Source organism: Syngnathus scovelli, chromosome 1 (genome assembly GCF_024217435.2).
Source record: "Syngnathus scovelli strain Florida chromosome 1, RoL_Ssco_1.2, whole genome shotgun sequence".
Taxonomy (NCBI): Eukaryota; Metazoa; Chordata; class Actinopteri; order Syngnathiformes; family Syngnathidae; genus Syngnathus; species Syngnathus scovelli.
Genome location: NC_090847.1, coordinates 28,036,002 through 28,063,809, shown reverse-complemented (window position 1 = coordinate 28,063,809; position 27,808 = coordinate 28,036,002). Strand labels below are relative to the sequence as shown.

The following is a 27,808-nucleotide window of genomic DNA, read 5'->3' as shown; positions in this document are numbered from 1 at the left end:
TGCACGTTGCGTTTGTCAGGCTAGCGGAAGCTCGTTGAGAGAAGAAAAAAAAATAAAACCACAACAAACTCAAATGGGAGATGACTTCTTGTTTTCGCTTTTTTTTTTTTTTTTTTTTTCCTTCTGATGTTTTTACACTTTGATGGCGTAACAGTGCAGGTAGCTTAGGGCCAGCCGTGCGTTTTCAACTCTGTCGTGTGGCTGAAATGGAAAGGAATGACTGTGACCTTTGCAGGAAATCAAGAGGAAAGTGTTTTCTGTCTCCATTGTTTTCCGCTCCCTGCCTCATTTCCCTTCGCCTGCTCCATCTGCCTTCCTGTCACTCTGCCGCAGAAACAAAAACAACAGCCCGGAATCCTTTTAAACTTGAAAAACTTTCCTCTCTGCCGTATCGGAGCTTTACTTAATAAAAAGTTTACCAAAGTGCTTGCATCAAAACTCATCTCACGAACGAAGATCATTTGGACGGAACTTTCCTCGTCGCGGTGAGCCTCAGTGGGGAGACCGCCGAATGAAAAGGAGCTAATATTTGCGGCGCGCTAAACTGAGCAAACATGGATAAGGAGGACACAATTGCTGGCTGCCCGCTGTGTTGTTCTTTCATTTCTCATCACACCTCCACAAAGGGTGGCGGATATATATATATATATATATATATATATATAAAAAATCAACGAGAATAATCGCCTTTGTTCTCGATTGTACTCAGAACACAAAATAAAAAGTAAAATATAAAAAAATACGCATGTAAAAAAAAAAAAATATTTATATATATATATATATATATATATAAATAAAAATAAATACATTTAAAAAAAAAAAAAAAAATATATATATATATATATATATATATATATATATATATATATATATATATATATATATATATATATATATATATATTTATTTTATAATATATATATATATATATATATATATATTTTATAAAATATATATATATATATATATATATATATATATATATAAATAAAAATAAATAAATTAAAAAAAAATAACTAAATAAATAAATAAATATATATATATATATATATATATATATATATATATATATATATATATATATATATATATATATTTTTTTTTTTTAAATATTTTCACCTGAGTCTCGCGCAACCACCCGCTGATGCTGAAACATATCAGGTTGTTTTGTTTAATAAATATGTCGCAGGAATCACACACACAACGAGAGAAAGTTGACGAGAAAGTCAGGCAAATGCTAATAATGTTGGCGTTAATTAGCTGCCGATGTGCTTGAGTTGTAAAGGTTAGCACCTGACAAAGATCACAGTCACGCAGTTGACGCCGAATGCATTCTGGGTAACAATGAAGCTAATTGGAGCGTGTGTCAGGATGCCGTCGTGGAAAAAATGTCAACAGAGGACGCAAGGAAGATTGCGACCGTCCTCAGCCAGAAAAGAACAACAAACTTCCCCTGGGCCAAGTTCATTATTCACTTAATTAGAGCGCAGGAGGTTTCTCAAATTGGTGTGCCTCAATTTCGCCGCCGTTTTCTTCGCCTGCGTCTCTGCGCGGACGCCAACGCTCATGTCAATAAGTGCCTCATTTGCATATTTGACTCAAACAGTACAAATGAAGGAATTGGCCTGGCGCGGTCATCTGCAATTAATTGGCAAATGAAAGCTCCCCCGGCGCGGGGTCACATTGCAGCTGTCAAAACAACGACACGACGACAACTAATTGTTTTGCTGTCAATGAATGACTCAAAAGGTCTCACTTTCTCCATTTTCATAATTGCAAAGCCCAATTAGCATAAATAATAACCCAGCTGGCCCCCGTTGATTGTTATCGTCCGTCCCGTCTGCCTTTCGGCCTTTTTGCGTCCTCCCCGCTCGCCGCCGCCGCCGCCGCATCAAGACGGATGACATCCTGTTTGGGTGTATAAATAACCGCGCTGCTCGCTTAATGGCTCTTCATGTGGCAGATAAACGCCGACATTTATATTCATTGCGCTCGGTCTTTGTCTGCGCGTGTCAACGTGCATCGCACGGCAACAAGCCTGCGCGACACGATCGCAACGCTAGCTCATCGAGGGCCACGTGAAAATGCTAACGGGACACAGCGAGTTGGGACGAGGAATCGGTAAATATTGAATTGCCAAGCATTTTTTTTTTTAAATAAAGAGGACATTTTGAGTGCCAGGCAATTCTGACTAAAAAACAAAGAAATGAATATTTGTGTAATATTTGATATTTTAGAGCATCTGAAAATGTATTTGTTTTGTTCTATGAAACTTTATAAAGTTTCTTAATAAATACTTCTGTTAAATGAATGAGCCCAATGTTAATTTTTATTTTTAATTTAATTAACACGTTTTATTTTATTGATTTATACGACTTTTTTATTTTGAATTCAATCCATACATTTTGTTTCATTTATTTTCATTACTTTGGATTTAGTTTAATTTATACATTTTAGTTCGATTTGACTGTTACATCAACCTGTCCAGGGACTAGAGATGACAATTAGGCTACAATCTGGCATATTTACCTACGTTACATTTGTTCATTCAGTACCGTCCCTAATGTCAATCGTCACTGTTGGCTTCCCTTGTTGGGATTGCCGTCGGCGTTATTTCACGTCAGCGGTGCTCAAAGTGTTAAGACACCCGCACGCACACACAATAGAAACGTGTGTGTGTGTGCTATTATTCCCCATATCAATATCTAAAATTATCAAGCTAGACTCAAGCAACAGACAAGGATCTGTAGGAGTTAATGGTCCATGGACCGCTCAGCGTTGAGCCTCCGGGCTGCCAGAACGAGCTCACGGGGGGCTCATTGTGATCACGCCAGTGAAGAGGAACAATTTGCAATACGCGACAACTTGTCGCAGCTGGTGATCTGACAAGGCCATCCGTGTGCACGCCAACAAGACGACCATTAAAAATGGGGATGATTCCATTTAACGCTCCTTTGTCGGTGTTAAAGGTCCGGACACCCCGTGGGTCGTGTTTAAGAAACGTACGAATGGGAAGAAATTCCTTGCCGTGTGTGACGGCGGCCTTCATGGAAACATTGCACATCAAAAGGATGCAAATGCAAACTAATTTATTTTATTCTTCCAGATTTGAGTCTTTCATAAAATGTAGATATGGCCATTCCACCAGGTGCTACATTAGCGGCGCTCGGCAAAACAACGAAGACAAAAGGCACAGCAGGTCTCCCTGCAGAGCTGATTGGCCATTAATGGGGAGATGGATGTTTTTTTTTTTTCTTCCTCCCACCTCTCTCCGTCAACATTACGACTCTCGCGGGAGGGCCCCAATCCGATGATACATGAACGCTCATCGGGGGAACATTAATGGCGAATGTAACCATTTTGCTGCCATTATTCTCCATAAAGCACAGGTCAGCGCGTCTCAAATGCTCGGCCCGCCGTGCGCCGCGCGGCCGTAAAAATCAGACCGCGGCGTCGTTAGCGCCGAGATGAACGAGAGGATGCCGTGTTCAAGGACCGCGCCAAAATACACCGCGCCGGGTGGGAGTGTCCGTTTTTAGGCCGACGGGGTCCTTTCCATCAGCGTCACATCAAGGCGTCAGATTGTTTCTCCTCCCGCCGCTCGGCCGATGCCGGCGATTGGAGTCCTGACCCGATGTGCGCAGAAGCGTCTCTATCTCACGCCGGCATCAGACAGTCCATAATGAAAGCCGCAGAGGTCTTCATCTCCCCATCCCTACTTTTCTGACACGGCCTCGTACGTCTTCTTCTCCGCCGGCTGTCTCGGCTCGTGTTTGCCGATCAGTCCGCCGGAACCCCGAGTGCAATCTTGCCCAAAGCGGACTCCGACTCGCTAAATCGTAGCCTCTTAACGAGCTGGCTGTGTGGCGGACAAGTGATGGAGGACATTATCAGCACCGGTGGATGCTCTACTCCATTCCTGTCTACTTTTGTGCATCCACCTAACCACCTCTTTTTTCCAGCCTTCGATAAAATACACCAATACGAGTCATAAATCTTGCCACGGTAATATTATGCACACACAGTTTGCCCTCCAGGAAGGTTGGAGTATAACCACACAATATCATCCTGCCCATCTCAATGGAAGTTCTGACCATGGTTGACTTCCAAGTTGTTCCAAGTGTGAATAAGACAAACTATGGTCATCCTGAATTTCCCCCGGGGATCAATAAAGTTCCTCTCTTTCTCTCTCCCGCCCACATCGTCTCTCACGCCCCCTCTAGGCAAACTCTAAAACTTTGTACAAACTCGAATATTAGTCATTTATCATAGAGAAGAAAATGTGAAAATGTTTTCCACCACTGGAGCTACCAATGCTAACCGTTAGCATGTCAACAACCTTTCCCATTCATGTTGACATCGCTTCAATCATACTTCATCTTGAATTTTTTTTAGAAACCAATTTTCTCGGGCGCCGCTCCAAGCTTATGTGTCTCGACAAAGTTATTTTTTTTTTTTTTGGAACCCGAGTACTTGCGCAGGATTAAATGAAAGTGGATGCTGCAATGCGGCTCAAATAATCTCCCATAGCACCTTTTTCCTCTGGGCCTTTTTCTCAATATCGATGTCATCAATGATGCTACTAGCAATTTTCTTTGTCAAGTAGCTCGGGCTTTTCCCCAAAATGATGCTTTTCATTTCGCATATATATATGAACAGTTGCTAATGCTAATCGTTCGCTAGCGTTGGTGGTGATTTGCTAGCAGGGTCTATGTTTACAAGCGAGTCGTGTCGCCCCGGCCCCGGAAAATGCGGCCATGTTAGCTTGGCCGCATTTCAACGCCACCTCTGCGTGACGGCGCCAAGCCTCCACTCGTGTTTTGCTTATGTAATAAGCTCCCGCCATCGCTCCAACGCCATCATCGCCGGGGCCCTGACGCTTAAAAGCATTTCAAATGTGGGCAGGAGGAACCGTTTTGAAAAAAATATGAAGAAAAAAAAAAAAGCTCGTTTCTCTCGTTCTGCTGTTGTCCTACTTTTTAGGCGGGCGTGCCAGATAGAAGGAAGAGCGAGACAGAGATGGGAGGAAGGAGAGATGGAGAAAGAAAAGGAGTGTCTGCGAGGATGCGATAATGAAGACAGTTAATTCAGAAGGAGGCGGAGATAACGCCGCGAGCGGCGAGATGCAGTTGTCAGATTTTCTGCTCTGCATGGCTGTCGTCCGGGATGAGGGGTTCGGGACCCGAGCAGGACAGGAGCGACACTTTTAATTAAGGCTGCAAAATAACGCTCACTGGCTTTTTTTTTTTTCCAGGTCAACTTGTACTACGTGGGAGATGCATAAGAGGAGCCTTGGTGGAGCGAAAGCTTTTCTGGCGCTCAAAACACAAGTACAACTTTTCACTGGGCTCCATTTTCTCTTCACGGTTTGTGGATTTTTTTTTCACTAAATTCATTCACGGGTTGCTCCTTCTAAATTGTGAGCTGCTTTCTTGGAGTAAAGCTGTGGACAATATAAATTTAATAACGGCCCCAAAAGTCAGGTAATCAGTCCTGGTCTTGGAAAGTTTTGATTTTGTAAACCTTAAGACCTGACAGGGCAAAAAAAAAAAAATCACATCCATCTCTCGGAACTGCCCCCCCCCAACTCACACACTGCCTTTTGTTTCAGGGCTGTGCTTAAATACTGCACTTTCATCTTTGTTTTTTTTTCCCTCCATCTTTTTATCCGTCAAATCAGCGAGGCACGTGTCGTGCTCCTCAAACTGAATAAAAAATATATATATATAAAGTTAGAAAGTCTCTCAAATCGGGCCAGATCAATGGATAAGGCTTGGCAGGCAGAGTTAATGGAATGCAGCTCGTGGCCTAGATTAGGATATTTTTCTTTCTCACCGGGCTACCCTCGCACCACTAGTTGGTATATCGCAAAAAGAAAACCAAAAAGCTTACTACAGTTATTATTTTTTTTGCATACATGCTTACAATTGAAATGTACAGTATTGGTGTTTCTCAAAAAAAGGAACGCTCAGCAGTTTGGGAGGAATCTCAAATTGTGCTCGTAGCCACGTCAGTCCACGGACCCTTCACAGTCCTGACCTGCCATCGAGGACTCATCATAATCGAAGCCATTAAAAAGACATCATGGAAATGTCAATGCGCTGTGATTTATCTTTATCAGGCTCAGTGGCGGAGGCCACCAAAGCACCTTTTCAAGCTTACGGTCATTAATTTAATAGTCGGGATAACAAGTATAAAGCAAAACATCATCAAAATAATCGACATTCTTGGTCCGGTTAATGACTTTATAATTCAAGATAGCCATCTATAACTTTCCTTCAAATTGGGTTTTGAAATTAATTCACGTCTACCACCGCCAGAAAAAAAAAAAAAAAAAAGTAAGTTGGGGCGGGGCGCAAAAAGTGAGTAGCCAGTGTCAAGAAAATCAAGAAGAGAAAATTCCATTTTGGGAGCCCAAACACCGAGCAGCACTTTAAAAGATTAGCCGCTCAATTTGATCCCGAGACAGGACTTTATAAAGTGCACATGTACAATGGTGCCAATCAAAGAGCTCATTACTGGCTATTAATCACAGTTAAGGGAAGTGGATTGCGTAAGTTGACGAGGCTAACGTAGCCGCAGTGACAGAGCACCGACGCTCACCGGAATGGACTTGACAGATCTGGAGCGCAGAGATGCAGGTTGGGCGGGAAAAAGAAAAGAACGGAGTCAAATGGCACAGAACGGACAGTCTTTTCTAGCTCTCGCTGTATATTTATTGTTTTTAATGGCGTTCATATTAATATTTATTTATTAATTACAGAACGTAAACTCAAATTATGGTCGCTTTAACTCTTCTTGGCTCATCAGTGCGGCACTAATATAGGCTGTTCTTCGCCGAGGAGAAAGACTACATGACTCCGCAACAGAAGACGGCATTTAGCGTTAGCATTCAGCTAGCGGACGGAAAAGCAAAACCAAAGAGCAAATTGCAATTCACTATTTCTGGCAATATTGACAAAATTAAATAAAAAAAGTAAGCCAAATGTTTCCAGAAGGATTGCAGTTACTCCGAGTTGTGTGCGCTCGCGTTATCAAAAGACACATGACATTTCTACTTACGAATACGATTGCTAAATCCATCGAGTGAATGTTTGGGAAACTCAATGAGAGCTCCATCGCCAGCACTTCCAGGCAGGATGTGCATTGTAAGCGTTCTTGGAAGCAATAAAGCTTCATCCATCATCTCAAACTCACTTTCGGCCCACGTTGCTTCTTCCTTTTACCCCGCCGCACCTGCGGACTCGCGATCCGATCCGGATCGGGACATCGGCGTTGCCTGCCTGCTGTCAGCTTTTATTCAAAGTGTGTGTTCTAAATGCGGCGTCTATTAATAGTATCCCGTCCTCGACGTGCTGCTTTGACATTGCAACACTTGCCTTGCTGTGAAGGAAACCTGAATTCTGCAGCGCACACACACACACACAAACAGTATAAGCAATTTGTGCCACAAGCCGTCCAAAAATCCATTTATGACTCCACTCAAAGTAGCTCAAAAAGAAAGCTGGGATTAACTACAGCCCAATTAAAAAGTGGACTCGACCCTGTCTAAGTGGAACAAATAAGTGGACTTTAAGTGAACACGCTTGAGGCTCAACGACTTGGCGTGGAGGACATGCTTTGAAACGGCTCAACGTGGTGACCTCTCCAAAAGTGGAAGCTTTGCAGAAGCACAAAGGCAGCAGGACTCGTTGGAGTTTACATGAAGTTAGTTGTCGAATTTGAAATATTTGGTGGGCGGACCTTTTCTGGAGGTCTGAATCGGATGTTGCAGATGAGCAAATCTAAAATGAAAGATAATTAACAAGAACCCACGTGACGTCCCGTGACCTGGATGTTGTCTGATAGCTTGTTGCTAAAGCTAACATGAACGCGGATTGTTTTGTTGATCCTGCCTGGGCCATCATAAAGCTTCTGAACGCTTTCACCTCAGCAACATTCGGCGCTGCCGGGCACGCAAACGCACACAGAGCAAAATAAGATAAATACATTAAAAAAAAAAAAAAAAAAGTCCCTGGGCTGAAGATTTATGAGAGCAATACAAGCGATGCTGCGAGTGAACATTATTTGCAGCTTAGCGGTCGGGCGAAAGAAAGGTTTAACATTGGCGGAATTGCGCGACGTAACTCGCCATTGTAAACACGACTTCCATTCATGCATCACTAGCTCCAAAAATAATTCAAAGATTTAGTTTTGAATGCCTGATAACCGTTTGTAAAGAATTATCGAAAAGACCGAGCGCTCACTTGTGAAGCTTTTCGTGTTTTGCTTCGCCTTTCACGGGTGATTATTAGAAGCATGTTTGGATTCATGCAGGTCTTGTTTATGACACTAAGAGCATATTGATCCAGAACCACTTTGCTTTCACAGGCTGTATCGAGACTTTGAGCAAGGACAAGCATCGAGCATCTCGTCAACTCAACGTTGAAGATGGATTCAGCAATTTAAAGGATCCTTAAAAGTATGTTGACAAAATGTAAGGGCTTTTTTATTTTATTTTTTTTGTCTTAGGCCTTCAGCAAAGCATTAATGAACTCATTCACTGAAATCGAATCTTTGACGTCTATAATCGTCAATGGGAGTGAATGATTGGATATGTATGCGGCACATTGTTGTTTACAAACTGGAAAGAGAATGTGTGTGGTAATCAGAACACGCTCAAATTGGAGATTTGCTAACAAACAAGCAAAGAAAAATGCTACCCAGGTGTAAAACTCAATTTTTTTTTTTCCACGCAGCAATAACGTCAGGCAGGTACTTTGGCTTTTGCTGAAAACGACTGCTCGGTACGGCTCTAAAGGAAGTGAATAGCGCCAGTGATTGTGCTATTCAAAAGCTTAATTGTATTACTGTTAAAAAAAAAAATGGAAATAACAGCGAGTGACGCACTTCAGATTTGGATTTGTTTTCCGTTAGCTTCTTGCTCCATTCAAAATGAACGGACGTAAAAACGAGTCACCAATCTACCGTTTGTTATATGACGAAGAAGGTGAAAACGGTCAATCAGGAGACATTCGGCCATTATTTAAGGTTATGAGCAGGAAGTAGTCAGGCGTTCCTACGCCCATGAATGCAGATGAGACTCTTCCCGCCGGGCATCTAAACGTAATGACTAGCAAAGCGTGAGCGCCGCCGCCCGCCTTCATTAGCGCCAAAACATCAAGAAGCCAGAAAGCACGACGCCACTTTGCAAAGTGCGAGCGGAATGTGGCGGAAGCGCCTCAACTTTCCTCAGCCCATCCATCATGCCCTTTCCGAAGTTTACGAGGGCTTCGTAAAGTGAACGACTGGGATATTTGCTTCTTTCATCAATGGCTCATCTCTTTATGCATAAAAAATAACCCGCATCGCCCGCCCTATTACTTGGTCTGAAAACAACTACCTAAATAAAACACTCCGTGTCAACAGTTCCTAGGCAAGTAGGAGTACTCGCGCTCATATTAAAAAGCCAGCATGGCCTATTTATTGCTTATAAGCCACAAAGCCACAAATAGGCCCCTCTAGTGTGGTATCGCCCGCATTGTAATAGTGCAGAGTTGTTTATAAACAGCAAGAGGGCTTCTCGTAACTTCCCCGGCGGGCCGGCAGGAAGCCAAAAGTCATAAAAAAAGTAGCAGCATTTTTATTTTTCCAGGTTTGGGTTATGAAGTGTTTAAAATTAACGACAAGCTAACGCTAGAAGACAAATGTAAGTTTTGCAATGGAGCAGGGTCGCTATGGTAACGATAAGGTGTCAAGTAACACCATGTTGCTACGGTAACATATGGGCTAAAATGTCGTATTTACTTATTGCTGCCAACACTGTAAAAAGTTGACGTTAAAAGCACTCGGTTCCGAAAGCCTTTGGAAAAACATTTTCTGACATTTCCCGCCGACGTCAATGTCCGCAGCGATTTGCATTCTCACACCCGAACCCAAACGTCAAGGAGATTTTAGAGAGGAAAAAAAAAAGTGACGAGCTGCTTGCCCCAGAGGTGCGTTCACACGAGTCATTTAAGACAGAATAAAATTTTTTTTTTTAAAAAAACGACAACGGGGCTATCACCCGTCACCCGTCGCTTCCTGTTGAGCCGAGAATGCGGAATTACGTGGACTTCTGTCGAGCCATCCCGTCGTGCGTCACACTTAACCAACAAACCTTCATTTTTAGCTTCGATCCTGCTTGTAATATAGCTTCGTTTAAATTGTAAATTTGACTTTTCTGAATGGATTCAACTCATTCACTCCCATTGACGACTACAGACGCCAAAAGTCCATTTGAACTTGGCAGGGCAGTGTCTGAGCTAAAACACAAAGTAATGAAATGGCCGATCTAAGCTATACCGCATTTTTGCGACTCACTAGCGCCCCTGGTGGCCATCGTCACCGTGCTCCACAAACATGAGAACCATGAGAGTCCCAGTGTCAGGTAAATGGACGGTGATGGAAGGCGAGAGTGGCAGGAAAGAGGACAAAGATAAAGGAAGAGGAGCACATAATGGGAAACAGATAAGAAGACTTTCTATCGCGGTGGTGCGCTACTATCAGCTGCGCGCACCTGTGCTCATATTTCTATCACAACGGGAAGGCATCCATCTTGGAGGTCGGGTATACTCTCCTGACTAGAAGTGGATCGCTGTCTATAGGCGTCACTGAAAGCCGAGAAGCACTTATGTGACTTGTCGTCGGACGGCGGCGATCAAAGTAATCACTGTGTCACGGGCAGCCATGGCAACCTCGCTAGCTTGAGGCTAAAAGCCGCTGTATGTTTCGGCCCACGGTTACACGCAGTTGCCGGTACGTTCTCTCACCATTTTGTTTGGTCGGCGGTGACATAGCGGACCAAAAAAAATAGAAAACAAAATGATTACTTTTGTAAAAATGTCCCCCTTCAAGGAGTTGACGCCGCACGCTAGCTAGCTAGCTAGTCTGTCAAAGCCAATGTCTACCGACATTGGTGCTTTTAAAAGCATAATTAAGAGGACCCAAACACCCGGCGCCGGCTGAAAGGAGTCATTTAGGCGAATGGCTCAGGAGGAACGGCGGCAAATGAAACGTAATTGCGATGGGAGCGGAGGAGGCGGGCCGAGGCACCCGCCTGCGTGGAAGACTGAGCGGCGGGTAGAAACGAGGGGATAAATGAGCCGCTGACGTTTGACAGAGGACGAGCGGCTGTAAAACAGGAAGTCAGGTGAACTAATGACTAACGGGGGAAGATAAAAGTGGCAGCAGCTCAGCTATCCTTTCAGACGATTTTTTTTTTTTTTTTGTCCATAGCAATCTGAAGATTAAGTTGTGTGGCAAACACAAGCAATAACTCACCTGAACAACGTCGGCTCTGCTCATTATGGTCTGTACCATTATTTACTAGCCGGAATTCAAATTGATGCTCCATCAGGGGTCAAAGAGACAATCGAGGGCGGTGACGGTGCGTTTAATGCGACCGGCGTCGCTCCCTTTAATTGTCATTTCAAGTTGTCATTAGCGCTGCTTTTAAATGACCTTTAAGCGTAACATATGAAAGCAATAAAGTCGGACGAACGAGACTAATTGCTGGGCTTGGAACGAGGTGTTAATCAGTCTCGACCCTTGCCATGTCAGTGTTGCGTATCAGGAATACATAAATACCACCGATGATACTTTTTTTTTTTTTTTTTTGCTTATCCATAGCAATTTTCACAGATTCAGTTTATCGGCAACGAATCATTTTGGTACATAAATAAATCTCAGAACTCAAATGATGGGCAACAATTGTACATAAGAAACAAATATAAGCTTATCTGAAATATATATTAAAAATAAATAAATAAATTAAAATAAATATATATATATATATAAAATCATAAAAAAATAAAATATACAAGCTTATTTCAAACATTTGCAAACGCTTTTGAGCTTTTGCATCGATTTAAGCCCCGCCCCCTCCAGCAATCCAAAACTGAGACTTGTTCTTACCACGTGCAGCTCCAGGTAGTCGCCCAGTCCCTTGGCGCTTTCCACCCTGACCAAGATGGCCTCCTTCAGCTGCGTGCTGAAGCCCACCGCCAGCCGATCTGCCCGTGTGCTCGGCCGGTCATTGGGCGGCCACGTGTACGTGATGAGGGCCCCGCCTCTGCCGAAGATGTAAGTTGTCCCAGCTGTAACACACAGAGCGGGAACAGGAACGTTTACACGAGAGCAATGACGCAAGAGTCAATAATTGATGCTGACCTGTGATTGAAAATCTGTTAAGTCTAACTCATTTCAGGAGACTCAATAGCAAATCGTAACACTCGATTACACTTAATTAGATTGCAGGGAAAAATAGACTTTGAAAAAGCTTTGCACGTCTTGGATAAGGAGTGCTTGGCAAACTTCAAGGCGATGATGATCTTTTTTTTTGCTTTTAATTTTCCTCACGGCCTTTGACTGGATCATGAGAGGAACAACTGAGAGTCAAGAAACGAGAATCCAGTGGATCTAGTTGACTCAGCTAGAGGATCTGGATTTTATAGACGATCCCGCACTGGTCCAGTCCAGTCCAACCAGGTGTTGGACTAAAACCTGAGAAACAGTGACGTTCTCCAGCACAAAAACTGAAGAACATCAACGTGAGCTAGCGAGAAGCTAAAGCCACCATCTCAGAAGAATGACATCTCCGTCCTCAAAGGGGTAAAGAGTCAAGTCGGCCTGGCGGATTTCAGGAGAGCATTTTTAAAGTCAGAACAGCAGCAATTGGAAAGCTCTGAAAACCATCTAAGGAGGAAAGGAAGCGCGTTTAGCCTTGAAAATAAAATTCTGTCAAGATGATTTGATTTGTGGTAAACACGTACATGTATGCACAAGACTCATCTAACAACCTGAGCTAAATTTATCTTCTAGCCTACACACAAAGTTCATCTCAGTCAAGATGGATCATTTCAACGCACTTCCTTGACACTTTTCTATTTCGACAAGACTTTGAGGGCATCTACTGCACCTTAGGGCCTTTCAGAAAGTGAAGGAAAAAAAAACAAAACATAAATAGGCGATGATTTAAAACAGCGCCACTGCTGCCGTGTTGTTGCCACTATGGGCAACGGCGTCACGGCACTATCCTTTGCAAAATCAGAAGACGGTTGACCGTTTCAACTACCGCTGACGCAAACAAGGACGGTTCCGCCTCGAATCCCGTTGGAGTTCTCGGGGGAAAAAAAATAAGGTCCTCGACTTAACCACATAAAGGACATCCTTGTTATCTTCTCGGAGGGCTGCAATCAGAGCTAGCCACGATAGAGCTAGCAAGCCATCAAACAACAGACACAGCAACGAGGAGCTACCTGACACTTTCATCATCCAACATCGGACTGATAACAATTTGAAACACGCTGACACTTCCGCCTCTCTCTGCGGAATGCTCCTCTTCCTCCTCCTCGTCTTCGTCGTCCTCCTTCATCCCGGAGTAGCTCAGCCCTTTGCTCGCCTCTTGTTATTCTCTGGCGGCTGTATTATTTCAGTGCTGACTAATTATCGCAGCAAGACAGTGGGGGCTTGGGAGGCTGGGGGGGGCAGAGGAGGGCAGTCATGCAGGAGAGGATGATGAAAGGCAACAAGGTGCAAAAACAGCCAGCGAGCGCTAACGTGACGACGCGGGAGCAAACAGCAGGAGGACGAGAGACGGTGGCAAAAAAAAAACCCCAAAAAAACCCAGAAGAGATGAAAAGGGTCCAAAAGGGCTGACAAATAAAAGTGGCATTCTTAGTGGCCAAATACCAAAGAGCCCATACTATAATCCCAGAACTCTATTTGTTCAACTCCGCCCTTTTTTTTTTTAACCTTTCACATTTCTCAGCTGAATCAAATTTGTTTCCGCGTCATAATTCAACACTTAAATATTTAGACAAATGTCGAAGACTGGTCACTTCAAGAATTGATGCCTGTGAATATTGGCATATTGTCTGTCTACAAGTGTTGCACCGCCATTTGTATTCAAATATCTGTCGCTTGAAAGGCTAGCACGTCACAGCCAGCAATGCTAATTGTCACTCACTCACTCACTCACTCACTCACTCACTCACTCACTCACTCACTCACTCACTCACTCACTCACTCACTCACTCACTCACTCACTCACTCACTCACTCACTCACTCACTCACTCACTCACTCACTCACTCACTCACTCACTCACTCACTCACTCACTCACTCACTCACAGATCCGTTCAGTTGGTGAACGGGAAATGCAATTCACGACTCGTTCGTGAACGGAAAGTTCGGAAAAAACCCGAATCACTTTAGGAAGCGATTCGTTCACTCTCGTTCACTGAACAGATTAGTTCTCTCGAACGAATCATTCATCGTTCGTTCGAAAGTTCTTTTAAATACGACATTGAAATTTCCGAAGCTATAATTTAATTTGCCAGACAAAGTTTGCCCACTTTATCGTTGACGTCCACCCAAAAGTCTGTCTTGTGCACATGTGACTCGCACGTGCTGAGCACCGTCAGGGAAGTTAATTTTGTCAATTAACAACCCGCGTGCGCGGCATCTGCCATATGTCCCGAGCCTGTCACACTTACTATTTCTGTGTGTGTGTGATTCCCTATTCAATGCCGTCACTTTGCTACAAGGGGAACGGGGAATTGGAATCCCATCGCCTCCCCGCGTCCAACCACCTGCTTTGTTGCGATGATTTTTGACCCCCTACTAGGTTCTGATCATATGTGTGCGTGTTCTCTCCCTAATGAAGCGTGGCGTCGCCGATGAGTAGCATCATCGTGGTGTCACTTTTCTCTCGCAGCTAAACACCTGCCGCTCGGCTTCTGGCAACACCCACCTTAGCGCATGGAGGAGAGGGCGGAGACAAGGGAGAGGGGGTAAAGATCTTCATTCCCCGTGGTGCCAGAGCTAGATGATTTCAGAACGGAATTTCTCAACGCTCTGGCTGCTTGTCAAACAAAGCGAGTTTCATAATTTGCGAGTCCCCCAACCGATAAAAGTAGGGATCTCGGCGCAGTACTCAATTAGCAATCAACGCTAATTCCACATTGAGGATGAAGACTGGTTTAGAAATAGCGGGGGGACTCATTTTGTGGCAATTAGGCCACATGACGTGCAAGTAAACAAGACAACGCGTGCCAAGGAAAACAAGGAGACTCGCATCATTTGTATTTAAAACAACCACAACGCTTAGCCTTTAGCACGGTAGCTTAGCGCTAAGGCTAATACACCACATATGTAACTCTTTGGTGAAGATATTTGTAATTCAAAACAAGGGCACTCACAGTCATTCATTCTTTATCCTCTGCAAGGAGCTAACAGGAGCTGAGACAGACTGCCCCCTAGTGGCCAAGGTGTAGAATTCTCTTTAATTAGATCAACTCATTTTTGTTTTTGGTGACCTTTATAGGGCTTTGGTCTTGTTTAAAAAAATAATTTCTTACGCATTAATGAAAAAGTAGAACATACGTGCCTTGTTTAAGTCAAATATAGAACGGAAATCTGCCTTTCTCCACCACTGACCATTTTCATAATGAATTTGTGCTGCACGTCCTTGCAAATAAAGCAAGTATAGATCTGTCTGACCTTTAGTCTAACCACGCCGACCTTTTGCGAGAATAATGACGGCGATTTCACACCCACCACGACTCCAACTGCCTCCACCCGCTAAAAAAGGGGATGAAAATATTTATTGCTCAAGTTCAATTAGCTCCGGCGCCATTGGCCAGACCAATCAATGTGACCTGCTGTGCCGGAGGATGCTAGATTAATATTTTTATGATGATTTCCCTTCACAGACGTGGGGAAATTAAATGAATAGATAGCAGCAGTAGTTTCGACGAGGCCACAATCACTGCAGTGAGGAACTAACTATATTTTCCGTTTTTTTCACTCAATTAATTGCCTTTCGTCCACCTGCTTTTAAGTTTTAGTTTGTGCTGTTTTACACACTCCGGGGGATTTTGTTCCAAGTGCATGGTGTCCTGCTGAGCGCTGTTCTAATATCCCGTCCATCATGAAGCTAAGCCAACCAAAATATTAGAAACAAGCGCAACGTGTCGTACAGGCAGACGAGCTTTATATAGCTTGGCCTCGTTTGCATTCTCTTTCAACGTGGATGCAAACTAACGTTTCTGCGTGGGTTGAAAGACACTCGACGCCAACATGCCACTGGTAATGTATACATGCCGAAGAAGGGGGCTCTCATATATCCAAGGTACGTGCAATTACAAGCGACACACAATTAACTCTTCCGATGACATGCCAGGCGAACGGGCGAGACTGGCAACATCTGCATGAATATTTAAGCAGTACGTGATTAGATAAGTCATTAAGTCTTCTGGTTTCACATCACCATGCTGACCTGCCGATGCATCCTACAAACGCTTGAGGAAAAAAAAGAGATTTGGGACGGGAAAGTTCCCCATGGAGCAAATTAAGAGACTATACGGGGAGGGGTGTCGGAAATTTTTGTTAAGGGCCGCATTGTAGTCGTCGTGTCCTTTGAAGGGGCATTATGATTATATCATAGGTGTCAAACTCAAGGCCCCGGGGCCAGATACGGCCCGCCACACCATTTTGTGTGGCCCGCGAAGAAAAATTTTGCATCAACATTGTGTCATTAAAAATCGTCTTCATTTTTTAAAAATGGAGATATTGCTAGCAATTTTTACTAATGTTCATCTTTTTGAACTTTCTGAACAGTTTTTACTAATCTCTGATTTCAAAAGTAGTTATTCATCAGTTTGTCGTGTAGCCTATACTGAAAATAATATAAGCTATTGATGGTCATAATGGCCGTTCGAGGGCAAGTATGATTACAATGCGGCCGCCGTTAGTTATGAAATCAGAGAAGAAGAAAACTGTTCAGATAAAAAGCTCACAAACCATGTTTTTTTAAAAGTAAAGTCAATTAGCAATTTTTGTATTGATATAAAGTCGATGCATAATTTGTCTTTGAGGGCCACAACCAATGGTGTGGCGGGCCGTACCTGGCCCCCGAGGCCTTTGGTTTGACACAGATGCTATAAGGCAACACCTTGTACAATGTCCGAAGCTGCTCTTTGGCGAGTAGGAAATAAAACCCTTGAGAGCGCAGGTTAGAGCAACGCAGTTGACTCTAAATTTGTTCTGCTTTGATGAAATGAACAGATTGTGCCTCGGAGCGTTTGGCAGGATAAGGGTTGATGAACGAGAGCAAAGACGGAGAACAGAAAATGCAAAGTGCCGTGTCGGATAGTCCTTGACGGAAGACTCTCCCGGAGAGCGAGAACCCGTGTGTCGTTTCGCAGGACTGAAGTCTTCCACATCAAAAACAAAAGCGGAGGCGGATCAAGTCGGGAGATGAAAGACGGAACATGTCTGTAGTGGATGTGCAAAGTGAATACATCACACGGCGTGCGGATCAGTCCGGTCGGGATTCATGTTCTACCAGTCGACTGCCAACAGATCCAGTTCCTCGCCCATGCCGGACTTGTAAGTTGCTGGTCGAAATATTTGCAAAATCAGATTGAATATGGAGCCAAAGCTTTTGTAAACACATCAAACTATACCGTAGCCATCTTGACGTGGCCACGAGTGTAAAATGAGTTTGTGCCTCAGTCGTCTGAAATGTCGCAATGAATCAACTCCAGTTGATTGTGCTGCTTTTATCTCTCCTCAGCCCATTGCAGTGACCCCAAAGGGATTCCTGGATGCCGGTCTGGGTGGCCCGCCGCTGGTTAAGAGGGGGGCAGGGAGAGGCCAGAGTCTAAATAAATGCTTTTTGGCTCAGAGCTCTCCGTTGAACCGCAAATCAAGCTGAAGCAATGATGTGAAGCGACAAAAACCCAAACACCAGGACAGAGCGGTAGATTTAGACCCCAAACTTTTTAGCCAAAGGCTACTTAGCGCGTGTAGGTTTCACTCGCCTCCCGCCGCGTTTCCTCCGATTTCTCACCCCCTTGAACCTTCCCTCCATCCCCTCCGGCCCGTCCTTCGCTTATCTGTTACGTAACCGACTGCTATGTCAGAGGTGCTGAGAGAGGGAGGGGTCCGCCGCTAGTGAGTGAGCTCGGTAAAAGGAGCCCGAATGAGCAGAAAATGAGAACCAACGCGTGCGGTGTGCTCTCAAATGTGCGGATAGTAAAAGAAACATGCTGGTGGCCTCATTTAAAGGGAGAAGAAACTTGAAGATCAGATCGGGAGAATGAGGCCTCTTATCAAGCTAGGTAGGATCTGAGCCGTGAAAAAGGCGTGAGGCTTCTTAAATGGCATGACAACTCAGTTGTGGGCGGGAAGAGAATTTGATCAGGATTAAAAAAAAAAAAAAAAAAGCGAGTCGCACTACTCGGTGGTGATGTAATGATCTGAAGGTTCATTCAAGGCACAAAAGAGCTATGACGCGTTCTCCAAGGACGATACGATGGGTTACAAACTAGAGCTGAGTTTTGCTAAAAAGAAATGCAGGGAGGTAAACAAAGTGGATTCATGTTTTACCTTGTCAATGGTAACGCATGAATGAAAATTTCCCCATCGTACACCAACATGGCAACCATTCAAAGACTGCTACACAAGCGGAGACAACGATGTTAAGGCTAGCTCTGCCACCAACTTTGGTCACCATGTCTTCAGCACGCAGAACCAAAACTAACAACATCAAGCACTGTAATACTTCCTCTTTCCCTTTTTTTCCCCCCGTCAACAAATTTAGAAAACTTTCACAGATGTCAAGAAGCATTAGCTTCTGGCGTGAGGCGATGAAGATGAAGGCAAAGACGTGCTAATCCCTCCTCAACGCTCATTGGGAGCTTCCTCACTGGGCACCAGCCCCAACAAAATGCATCCGTGCAGGAGGCTGAACAAGAGCAGCAAAAACAGGTGAGCAGAGGATAGCATAGCATAGCATAGGACAGGATAGGACAGCATAGCATAGGTAGGATAGCATAGGTAGGATCCCATAAGACAGGACAGCACTGAACAGAATAGGACAGGATAGAATAGGACAGCACAGGACAGGACAGCATAGCATGGCATAGCATAGGTAGGATAGCATAGGATAGGGTTAGGGTTAGTGTTAGGGTTAGGGCACAGCACTGAACAGAATAGGACAGGTTAGAATAGGACAGGATAGCATAGCATAGGTAGGATAGCACAGGACAGGACAGGACAGGACATGACATGACAGAATAGGACAGTGTTAGGGTTAGGGCACAGCACTGAGCAGAATAGGACAGGATAGAATAGGACAGCACAGGACAGGATAGGACAGCATAGCATGGCATAGCATAGGTAGGATAGCATAGGATAGGGTTAGGGTTAGGGCACAGCACAGGACAGGACAGGACAGGACAGGACAGGATAGAATAGGACAGGATAGCATAGCATAGGTAGGATAGCACAGGACAGGACAGGACAGGATAGAATAGGACAGGACAGGATAGAATAGGACAGGATAGCATAGCATAGGTAGGATAGCATAGGGTAGGTTAGCACAGGACAAGACAGGACAAAATAGGACAGGCCAGAATAGAATGCTGCTTTGAGGACTTGAAGCTGGGGGCGGGGGGGGACATAGGCTGCCATCGAGGCTGAAAGCTGAATGAAAATGACCAAACCCAAGATATTCATCTTCCTGCGTAGCGCATGGGGCGGGACGGATGACTTGGCAGCAGGCGTGAAGCCGGCCTGTTGGGAGCGGGCTGACATTTTGCTCCTTATTTCCTCTCACAGCTGTTCCCGACAAGATGGAGCGCGGGAAAGACCGCGGGAACCCGAGCAAGTAATGGCGAGCTGAGAAAAAAGGAAATGGCAGATTGCCTGGCGCCAGCTTTGCGTCCTCTTTTTGCTCGTGTATCGCCTCACTGGCGTCCTTCTCGCTGGACTTTGCCCAAGTGGACAGAGATGAGGCCATCAAAAGGAGCGAGCGGGAGGGATGGAGCTTTAAAAAAAAAAGGTTTGCTACAGTGCAGTGGAGTAGAATGAGTCATCGAAAAATGAAGGACTGTCCTCCATTTTTTTTTTTTTAATATCGGGTAGAAAGTTAGGGTTAGGGTTAGGGTTAAAGACCAGATTGAGATCCTTAACTGGATGTCTTATTAAGCCATTTATACACAACAATTATGAATCAAAGGCCCCCCCCCCTCCACAAAATAGGTCGTTCTGACACGCAGTACGGATGGCTCCATTACGGAGGCACAGCAAAAACACAAGAGCTTACAAGACAGCAAACAGCAAAAACATCGCCTTAATCTCATTACTTGCTCCCGCCACGGTTACTTTAACCGGCAACTATGGCCTAACATGATAACATTTGAAAACGTCCCCGCAGCTTCAGCCTCGGCACGTCGTTTGAGATGTAAACACTGCGGGCGGAGGCCGACCGACACGGCGGAAAACAAAAACTCTGGCTTTTCCGCTGATACAACCTGATTGTAATGCAACAAGAGCATTTGCGATGCATCGAGAGGAAGCGGAGGTGGCTAAGAAATGACAAAAATTGCCCTTAATAAGAAACGCAAAATGTTGGCGCCCAGACAACAAAAACAACCTTGACAAAATTGGTCGGTAGCGGAATTATTAAGTATATCATATTTGGCTAATCTCAGAGCAGTGGCAGCCATTTTGTGGCCCAAAACTGAAACACCTGCATGATGTATCTTTAAAACATGTCCCGCACCCCCGCCCTCTTCTTTTTAATTTGAAATATTTGCCATCTTGCCGTCCGCAGCGCTTCACTTCCTGCCTGTTCTTTGGCCCCGCCCCCATGGCTCCTTCTACCAGCGGGCAGACTTGAGGCCTCATCACCAAACATGGAAACTTTCACTTGCAATTACGTCTGCTTTGACAACTTGTCGAAAAAAAAAATGCAAATGAGCACTTTATTGCTGCCGTAAGTAAACATGCCGCTCGCTGTCTGTGAAAGTACGCGTGAAAGGATTTGGAGGAGGTAATAAAGTCATTTAAATAAATAAAAAAAAAAAGTGATGCATCCATGTCTGGTTAATGTTTCACTTAGCTGCGTCGTCCTATCAAAAGTTTCTGCACAAGGATAACCCTTCGGTGAAGTTAATTAAAAAAAAAAAAATCTGCCGTCCGCATTACATTTTTTTTTCTCCACACGCCACCGGCAAAAAGTGAAAAGGCAGAGCGCTAATTTGAAGCTATTGGAGAGTAAGAGGATTGCACAGAGTGAGGCTCGCTCGAGGCTTAGTGCAGATTTCAGGCCAGTGTGTTCAGTGAGATAGAGAGGGAGGGGGGGGGGTCGCCACCGGAACCGCCCGCCCGCTCAGGGCCCAACGGACCTCATCTACCCATCTCTGTTTTCCAAGAAAGACGGAATGCTACGAAAATGATTCTCAAAAATATTTTAGTTACCACAATGACGCAATGAACAAACACGTTTGTCCTACTTAGGCGTGGCCTTGCTCTCAAGACGGCCGGCCCGTGTCAAGACCTTCGAGAAAATACGACAGCAACGTGAGGGCGCCCTTGCCAACACAATGCCAGCGCAGACCAGAGATATGATAGAAAGATGCGAGGTTGCCATGACAACGGCAGTTCATTTCAGGAAAAAAAATGACGAACAGTTACCACTTGAGCTTTGAAAATCTCCAAAACGGCGGTATTGCCATGGTCGTATTCTTATATATGGATGTTTTGAAAACATGGTTATAAAAAAAAAAAAAAAAAGTGAAGATGTTTGAGGAAGTACGAGAATGAGAAACTGGACTCGAATAAAAAGAAAAAAAATCCATAAGGTTAGATATAAATAGATGGAAGAGTCAATGCAATAATTGGAAGTGTAATATTTTTGGTAGAGGATTTTTGGTACGCAATCCCTGACGTGCGTTTTTCGTAGTATTTTGACGAGTGCGAAATCATTTTCAGCGTTTTTATTTGCGAGGTGAGGAAGAATGGAGTCCACATGTAGCTCTCAGACTTCCCCCGCAATGCGATGACCTAGTTTGCCAGAACCGGGGCGCTTCCTCTATGTCCAAATATTTGCAGCGCAACACGAGGATATTTTCATGTTTCACGCTGAGACCAGTTTTTTTTTTTTTTTCCCCAACAATGGTGGCTAGCGTAGACTCATTTATCTTTTTATTTTTTGCTTGCGTCATGTTTTCAGCCTCATCTATCCTCGCTTCTCATTTTGTAGGTCAGCGATGGAGGACAATCGGAAGTAAGAGTCGCTGAATCCAAGAGCTCGCTCGTTGTCGATTGACATTTGCATTTCTCTCCACTGTTCACGACGACGTCCTTGCTTTTTTCGCCCCCGAATGTCAGGTGGAGCCTCACGGCGAGTAATTGTGTTTGTAGTCTGAAGACATCATCATCATCATAAAAGTACGGGCTATGGGGCTTTAAAAAAATGGCGAGGCGTGCTGCTCTCTCGGGGCACTGGAAATACAATTAAATGCTAAATGGGAATAGCAAACGCGCAAATCATTTACAATCCTCGCCGAGCTCGGAGGGCTCGACAATATGAGGACCGCTGATGAGAGCCAATTATCAGAATAGCCTCGCTCGGGTTGCCCTCTTGTTTACCTTTGAAGTGAACAAAAGGACATTGTACTTTTGAAAATACGTAAAATAAGTCAAATTGGAAGGAGCAGTTAAATTCTGTAATTTATTAAAATACGCTAAAAATCAGTGCTGATGAAATTTATTGTTATTTTGATAAGTGTTACATAATTTTTTTTAATTAAAGAGGATTATTTAAGATTTTGGGGTGGCCAACGGCCCATCATTCCACTAGGTTAGCTCCGCCCCTGCGTTGAATCCCATTTCTAAATTAAAAATAAATAAATAATAAAAAATGATCATACATTTTTTTAATGCATTAACTTAAGAGTGACTGTGATGTGTTCATAAATCGGACATGGACGCGGCAGAATGTAGACGAAACCACTTTGGCTTCTAAAATCGAATTATCTTCACTCAGCCCCATTTTGAAGAGAAACGTGCGTTTTTATTTTCGTCAGAACTAGTTCATTGTTATCTTTGCACGTCTAGAAAAGCTGTGAGGTGGCAAACGATTTATTAAGAGTAGTGACACCTCGTTTTTTCCACACCTTTCTTTCTCACTCTACCCACCTCCTTCAATGTTTTTTTATTTTTTTTTATTTTGGGTGGGCTGTGTCAAATTCCATTTTTAGTATACGCTGTCGTTTGGACCCGGCTGATCTACGCTACGCTCTGCAACCGATTTTGGGATGGGCTCCAGTCTAAACTTTATTTATAGAGCACTTTAACAGCAACTGAAGTCTCTCGACCGGGATCTATTTAAAATATATCATCCCTTTTCTCTGGCTAAACAAGGTAATATTTGATTTTTCTCAATGTGGTACAGTAAAAATAAATGGTCAGAATGCATCACAAGTGTGTCGTGATAATGACTCTGATGATTTGCACGTCCAGGAAAGGCGATTTCATGACGCTTTTATTTCAAGGCACCACCGTGTTCGGTGTGATCTGATCAGCGGGGGAACAAATAGATTTGAGTGCCCCCCCCAGACACTGATGATCACGATTAAAAAACACCGGCGAATCCCAGCGTGACTCCTCAGATGTATTTTTTGATCTTCCATTTGATCTACATGCCATCCCGTGCATTTCGCCGTAGGAAACATGTGAAGGAAGGAACACGCCGGGTTTTCATTAAACGGGCCGCTGACGGGAAATGACAAGCTCAGCCCTGCTTTTTAATTTAGCAGCTACTGAGGGTTGACGAGACAATTAATTGTGCTTTACCAGACAAACTCTTTGGGGAGCAGGATGGACTGCGGTTCTGCTTATTTCGCTACTTCTACATTTCTCAACCGATTCAAATTATTCCGACTCGGGCTTATTTGAAATTCAATTACAATTATTACACTACATGTTTACATTTGAATAATCTAAAAAAAAAACAAAAAAAACAATAATGTGATTTTTTTTTTGTTTATACAAGAAATACATACTTTATACATAACCAGCTTTTTAATCAACTTTTTTAATTCTTTTTTATTTTTTTACATTTTTCTGGTCCAAACGTAACTAGTGTTCTTTATATTATTTACAGTTAAATATTTTCTTGTTTTGAACCAAAAAATGATTTGAATAGTCGTGATTTAAATTAACAAAATAATCGTGATAAAAAAAAAAAATGATTTGAATAGTCGTGATTTAAACTAACAAAATAATCGTGATATATATTTTTTATATTCGAGCAGCCCTAATTCCAACTTCAATATAGTCCATAAATTCACACCTTCTAGACTATTATTTATTTATATAATTATATTCTCTATTATTATAATATATTCTATTACATATCATTATAATTATAATTTCTAGCATTCACACCCCCGTCAAAAAAAATCCCCATTCATTAATTCCCAATCAACAATTAATCGGTTAATTAAAAATATTTATTAAAATCATTATATAGAATTATTTTAATAAAATAAATCTGCGCATTCAATTCCGTAATTTGTCATTCAGCATTTCAGGATTCACGTGCAATTCCTTCAGAAATTGCTTCATCTCGTTTGAGAATGATGCAATTGTTTTGCTGACTCCCCCCCCCCCTCCCCAAATGAAACGATTTGAGTTTTGCTGCCTCTGCACCACCACAGGCCATTTTCCATGCACCGTGCTTTCCGCCGCCTTGTTCTCCGCTGCCTTCTCTGGCTCTGATCTCCACGCATAATCACAGATAATCTCACCTCTTCTCCCAATCACTGTGATCTGCTCCGTTTCGTTGCGGTGAGACGAGCGCGAGCCCTCCCGTCACTCTTTGCATTCCAATTTTCTTCCCCCTTCCCGCTCTGCTTGCTATCGCTCGCCGAGCATCTCCAGAGTGAGGTTCAAGTGCCCACTTCCTCTCTAAATTGTCACTCGTACGCTAGAGAGGGAGGAAAAAAAAACTGCATCTGGGCTGACACGTTGTATTTAGGCACGCCGATAATAAACTAGGAGTGGAAGGAGATGGGCAAGGGGGGATGGGGGGGGGGAGCAATGTCACTGATATTAAAATATCAAGCGAGAGCGTCAGAATGAAAGCAGCCGCATCTGCTCTACATCAAAGGCCAAGACGGTCAATACGGCACAAATCCCGCCCTGCTCGCCCCCACCCTAGGGCATCCATCCTCCCTCCACCAATCCCATCCCTTTCATCCCCAGGCCAACCGCCTCCCCAAAACAGAAAGCAAAAGGCTCACTTCCAAAAGGGGAGCTGCTTAAAGCTCCGATGGGTGTAAAATAATTAAGGCGCGCGTGGCAGATAATGAGTTTCCAGCATCAGCGGCTGTGCGGTATTCCCCCGTCTTATCACCTTCTGCTGTCACTCACTAATGAAGTTGCTTTTTCCAATTACTGCTTCATATTGGAAGCATTTTTTTTTAACTGTTTATTTGGAGTGATGCCTACCTATAAAAATGATGTACACACACATGATTTACCATTAAAAATAATTATGGTTTTGATTTGGAAGAAAAAATGAGAAGAATGGTTTGGGAGGGACATAATGTCTGATGTATGATTTTGAGTTGATCAAAATATTTCATATGGTTTAAACGTATATTTGATCGCAGCAAAAGTTGCACCAAGATAAAATATGGAGATTTGATGAAAAAAAAAAAAGTACATTGTGGAAGAGTGAAGCAACTCATTTAGACTGAGACGTTAATGCTATTCGTTAGCCTGTCTATGGTGTTTTGCATATTAGTTAGCATCAAGCTAATATGAGCAGTTTTTATTTGATTTTAAACTTCAATTGTGAATGGCAACAAACGAGCAAGTAGTATTTGCTGTTTGGATTTTAGATGTGGAGATTTTTCCAAGTATCAACATCTGTCCCTGCCACGCCGACAAATATGTCCAAAAATCACTCCACACTTGTTACTTCCGATTCAGTCCATTCTTTTTCCTCAAACCCTTCCGCTGAGTTAAAAAAAAAAAAACCCACAATGGTTCTATCTTGAGATGATAAAGGATTATGATAATTACAGCAGCCAGCCTCCAGATAACAACATCAGAGGGGATGAGATTTACTAAAATGCCACATTAGATTAGCCGGTGGCCACTCGCGGCTCGTTTAATCGCTGCCGAGGCAACCCCGTGCGTCTTTGCCTTGCGCGTTACGAATACAACACAGTGCGGAAAGTTTTGTACGTTTTTCAACTAAAATAAGAAACACAACCATGGTATGCTAATATTTGCTAGCTGCTAGTTACCGCGCAGGCCATGTTAGCCTTAGTTCTCACTCAGTAGGACTGATAATATTCTTTTGGTTTCATTTTCTTCCTGTAGCTATTAATACAAAATTAATAATCTCCAATCGCTTTGATTGCGTCATAATCAACGCTAGCTAGGTGAGCCCGCCGCTACCGGTCCGCCGCTTTGACAATATACACTTTGCGTGTCATAGTACAGCGCGCCGAGAGACTCGATTTGTAAACAGGCCCCGGAAAGGTTCTGCCTCCTCCTTGGAGGCTTTCATTCATGGGCCAGTGGCTGCCCATAAATTACAGTTTGGATTAGAATGCAAACACTCGCTCTTATGGCCTTTAAGCTCCCCGGCACACATCGACATGATACAGCCGTAAAGGTTTGCTAATACGCACGCCTGCAGCGTATCGTTGTGTTTTCTTTTCTTTTCGCGAACAAAGCCACATTGATCAGCGATCGAATTAATATACACTCAGAGGGCGGAATTTCCTACCTGGGCCTTCAGCGGGGATTTACCGTCTTAATCCACCTGTTAACGCCGCCACTATCACGTCAGGGCAAATATCCAATTAAACGGCGAAATGGTTTAAAGTCAATCTGATCACGTGATAAAAAAAATATTATATTCATTCAAATTCCGCAGCAGTCTTTCCGGGGCAGTCTTGCCTCGGGTAGCCTCCCGGCGACGGGCATGCGAGGTGAAGCGAAAGGCTCGTCTCGATTGTTTGTCCTCTCGGAAGCACTCAGCGCCGCCAATTAAAAATGTCCGCTGAGTGCATTCCGAAAGTTTTTTTCTTAGTGTCACTGATGCCATCTAAGCTAAAACTATAGGATGGATTGTGCTATTATAGCACACGCCAAATTTTGAGCGTACCCTCAGGCAAGGATGGGTTGGGGGGGGGCAGTCGGGTAAATAAATCATCCAGCTAGTTGGGCTGCGTTGACTGAGATGACATCAATCAGTAGCTTACGCGGACTCGGATCGGGATATCACCAAAAAAAAAACAGAAATTCGAGAAAAATAAAATATCAGGTGAAGCTTTGGAAGTGTGTGATGTTCCCACTCGCGGTCAATTTGGTGTTACTTACTCCTGGTCGGACAGCGATAATAGAATCGTGGGCGTAGCCCTCGGATGAGATTACGGATGTCGGAATGCGCGGCGAGTCACAACACAACAGCTTACGCGGCCAATTACGGCCATTGACAGGCAATTTTTGGTGGAGCCGGCAGCCATTAGCGAGCCTTCGCCTCCCGTTAGCGAGTTGGCGACCCCGCCCACTTCACCCGGGGAGAGGGAGTCAGCGTACGATGACCTCTGGCACACTCAATTATGGAATCATAATCCAGGGAGCGGCGGGCACGCCTGACTAACTCCTAATTGCTGCTTTTTTTTATGTATGAGGTTGACTTAAAGATGGTGCGATGGCGCTTTGGGGAAATCAAGGCCCTTTGCCAGGCCTGTCACTCAAGCGCAATTGCTTCCAACTGAATTCATTTCCATCTTTAAACAGACCGGGTCACCGCCGCGCATTTCCTCAAATTGCCCCTTCCGAATTTGACTAACAGGCACTGTCTGGCATTAACTCATTCACTGCCATGACGACGTTAGACGTCAAAAAAATGATTTGAACACAGCTGGGAATGAATGATGAACTTTGATTCGTCCGGCTCCAAACA

General features: G+C 43.8%; 1 protein-coding gene across 5 annotated transcripts in view; it reads right to left on the bottom strand.

Annotated features, from left to right (window-relative positions):
• The window catches only part of LOC125985429 (neurexin-2), a 241,842-nt gene that overhangs the window by 19,355 nt on the left and 194,679 nt on the right, over positions 1-27,808 (bottom strand). For all 5 annotated transcript variants that reach the window (XM_049748270.2, XM_049748288.2, XM_049748278.2 and 2 more), the window contains one exon: positions 11,935-12,116. In XM_049748270.2, coding sequence (XP_049604227.1) covers positions 11,935-12,116 — 182 coding nt within the window. The remainder of the gene's footprint in view (positions 1-11,934; positions 12,117-27,808) is intronic.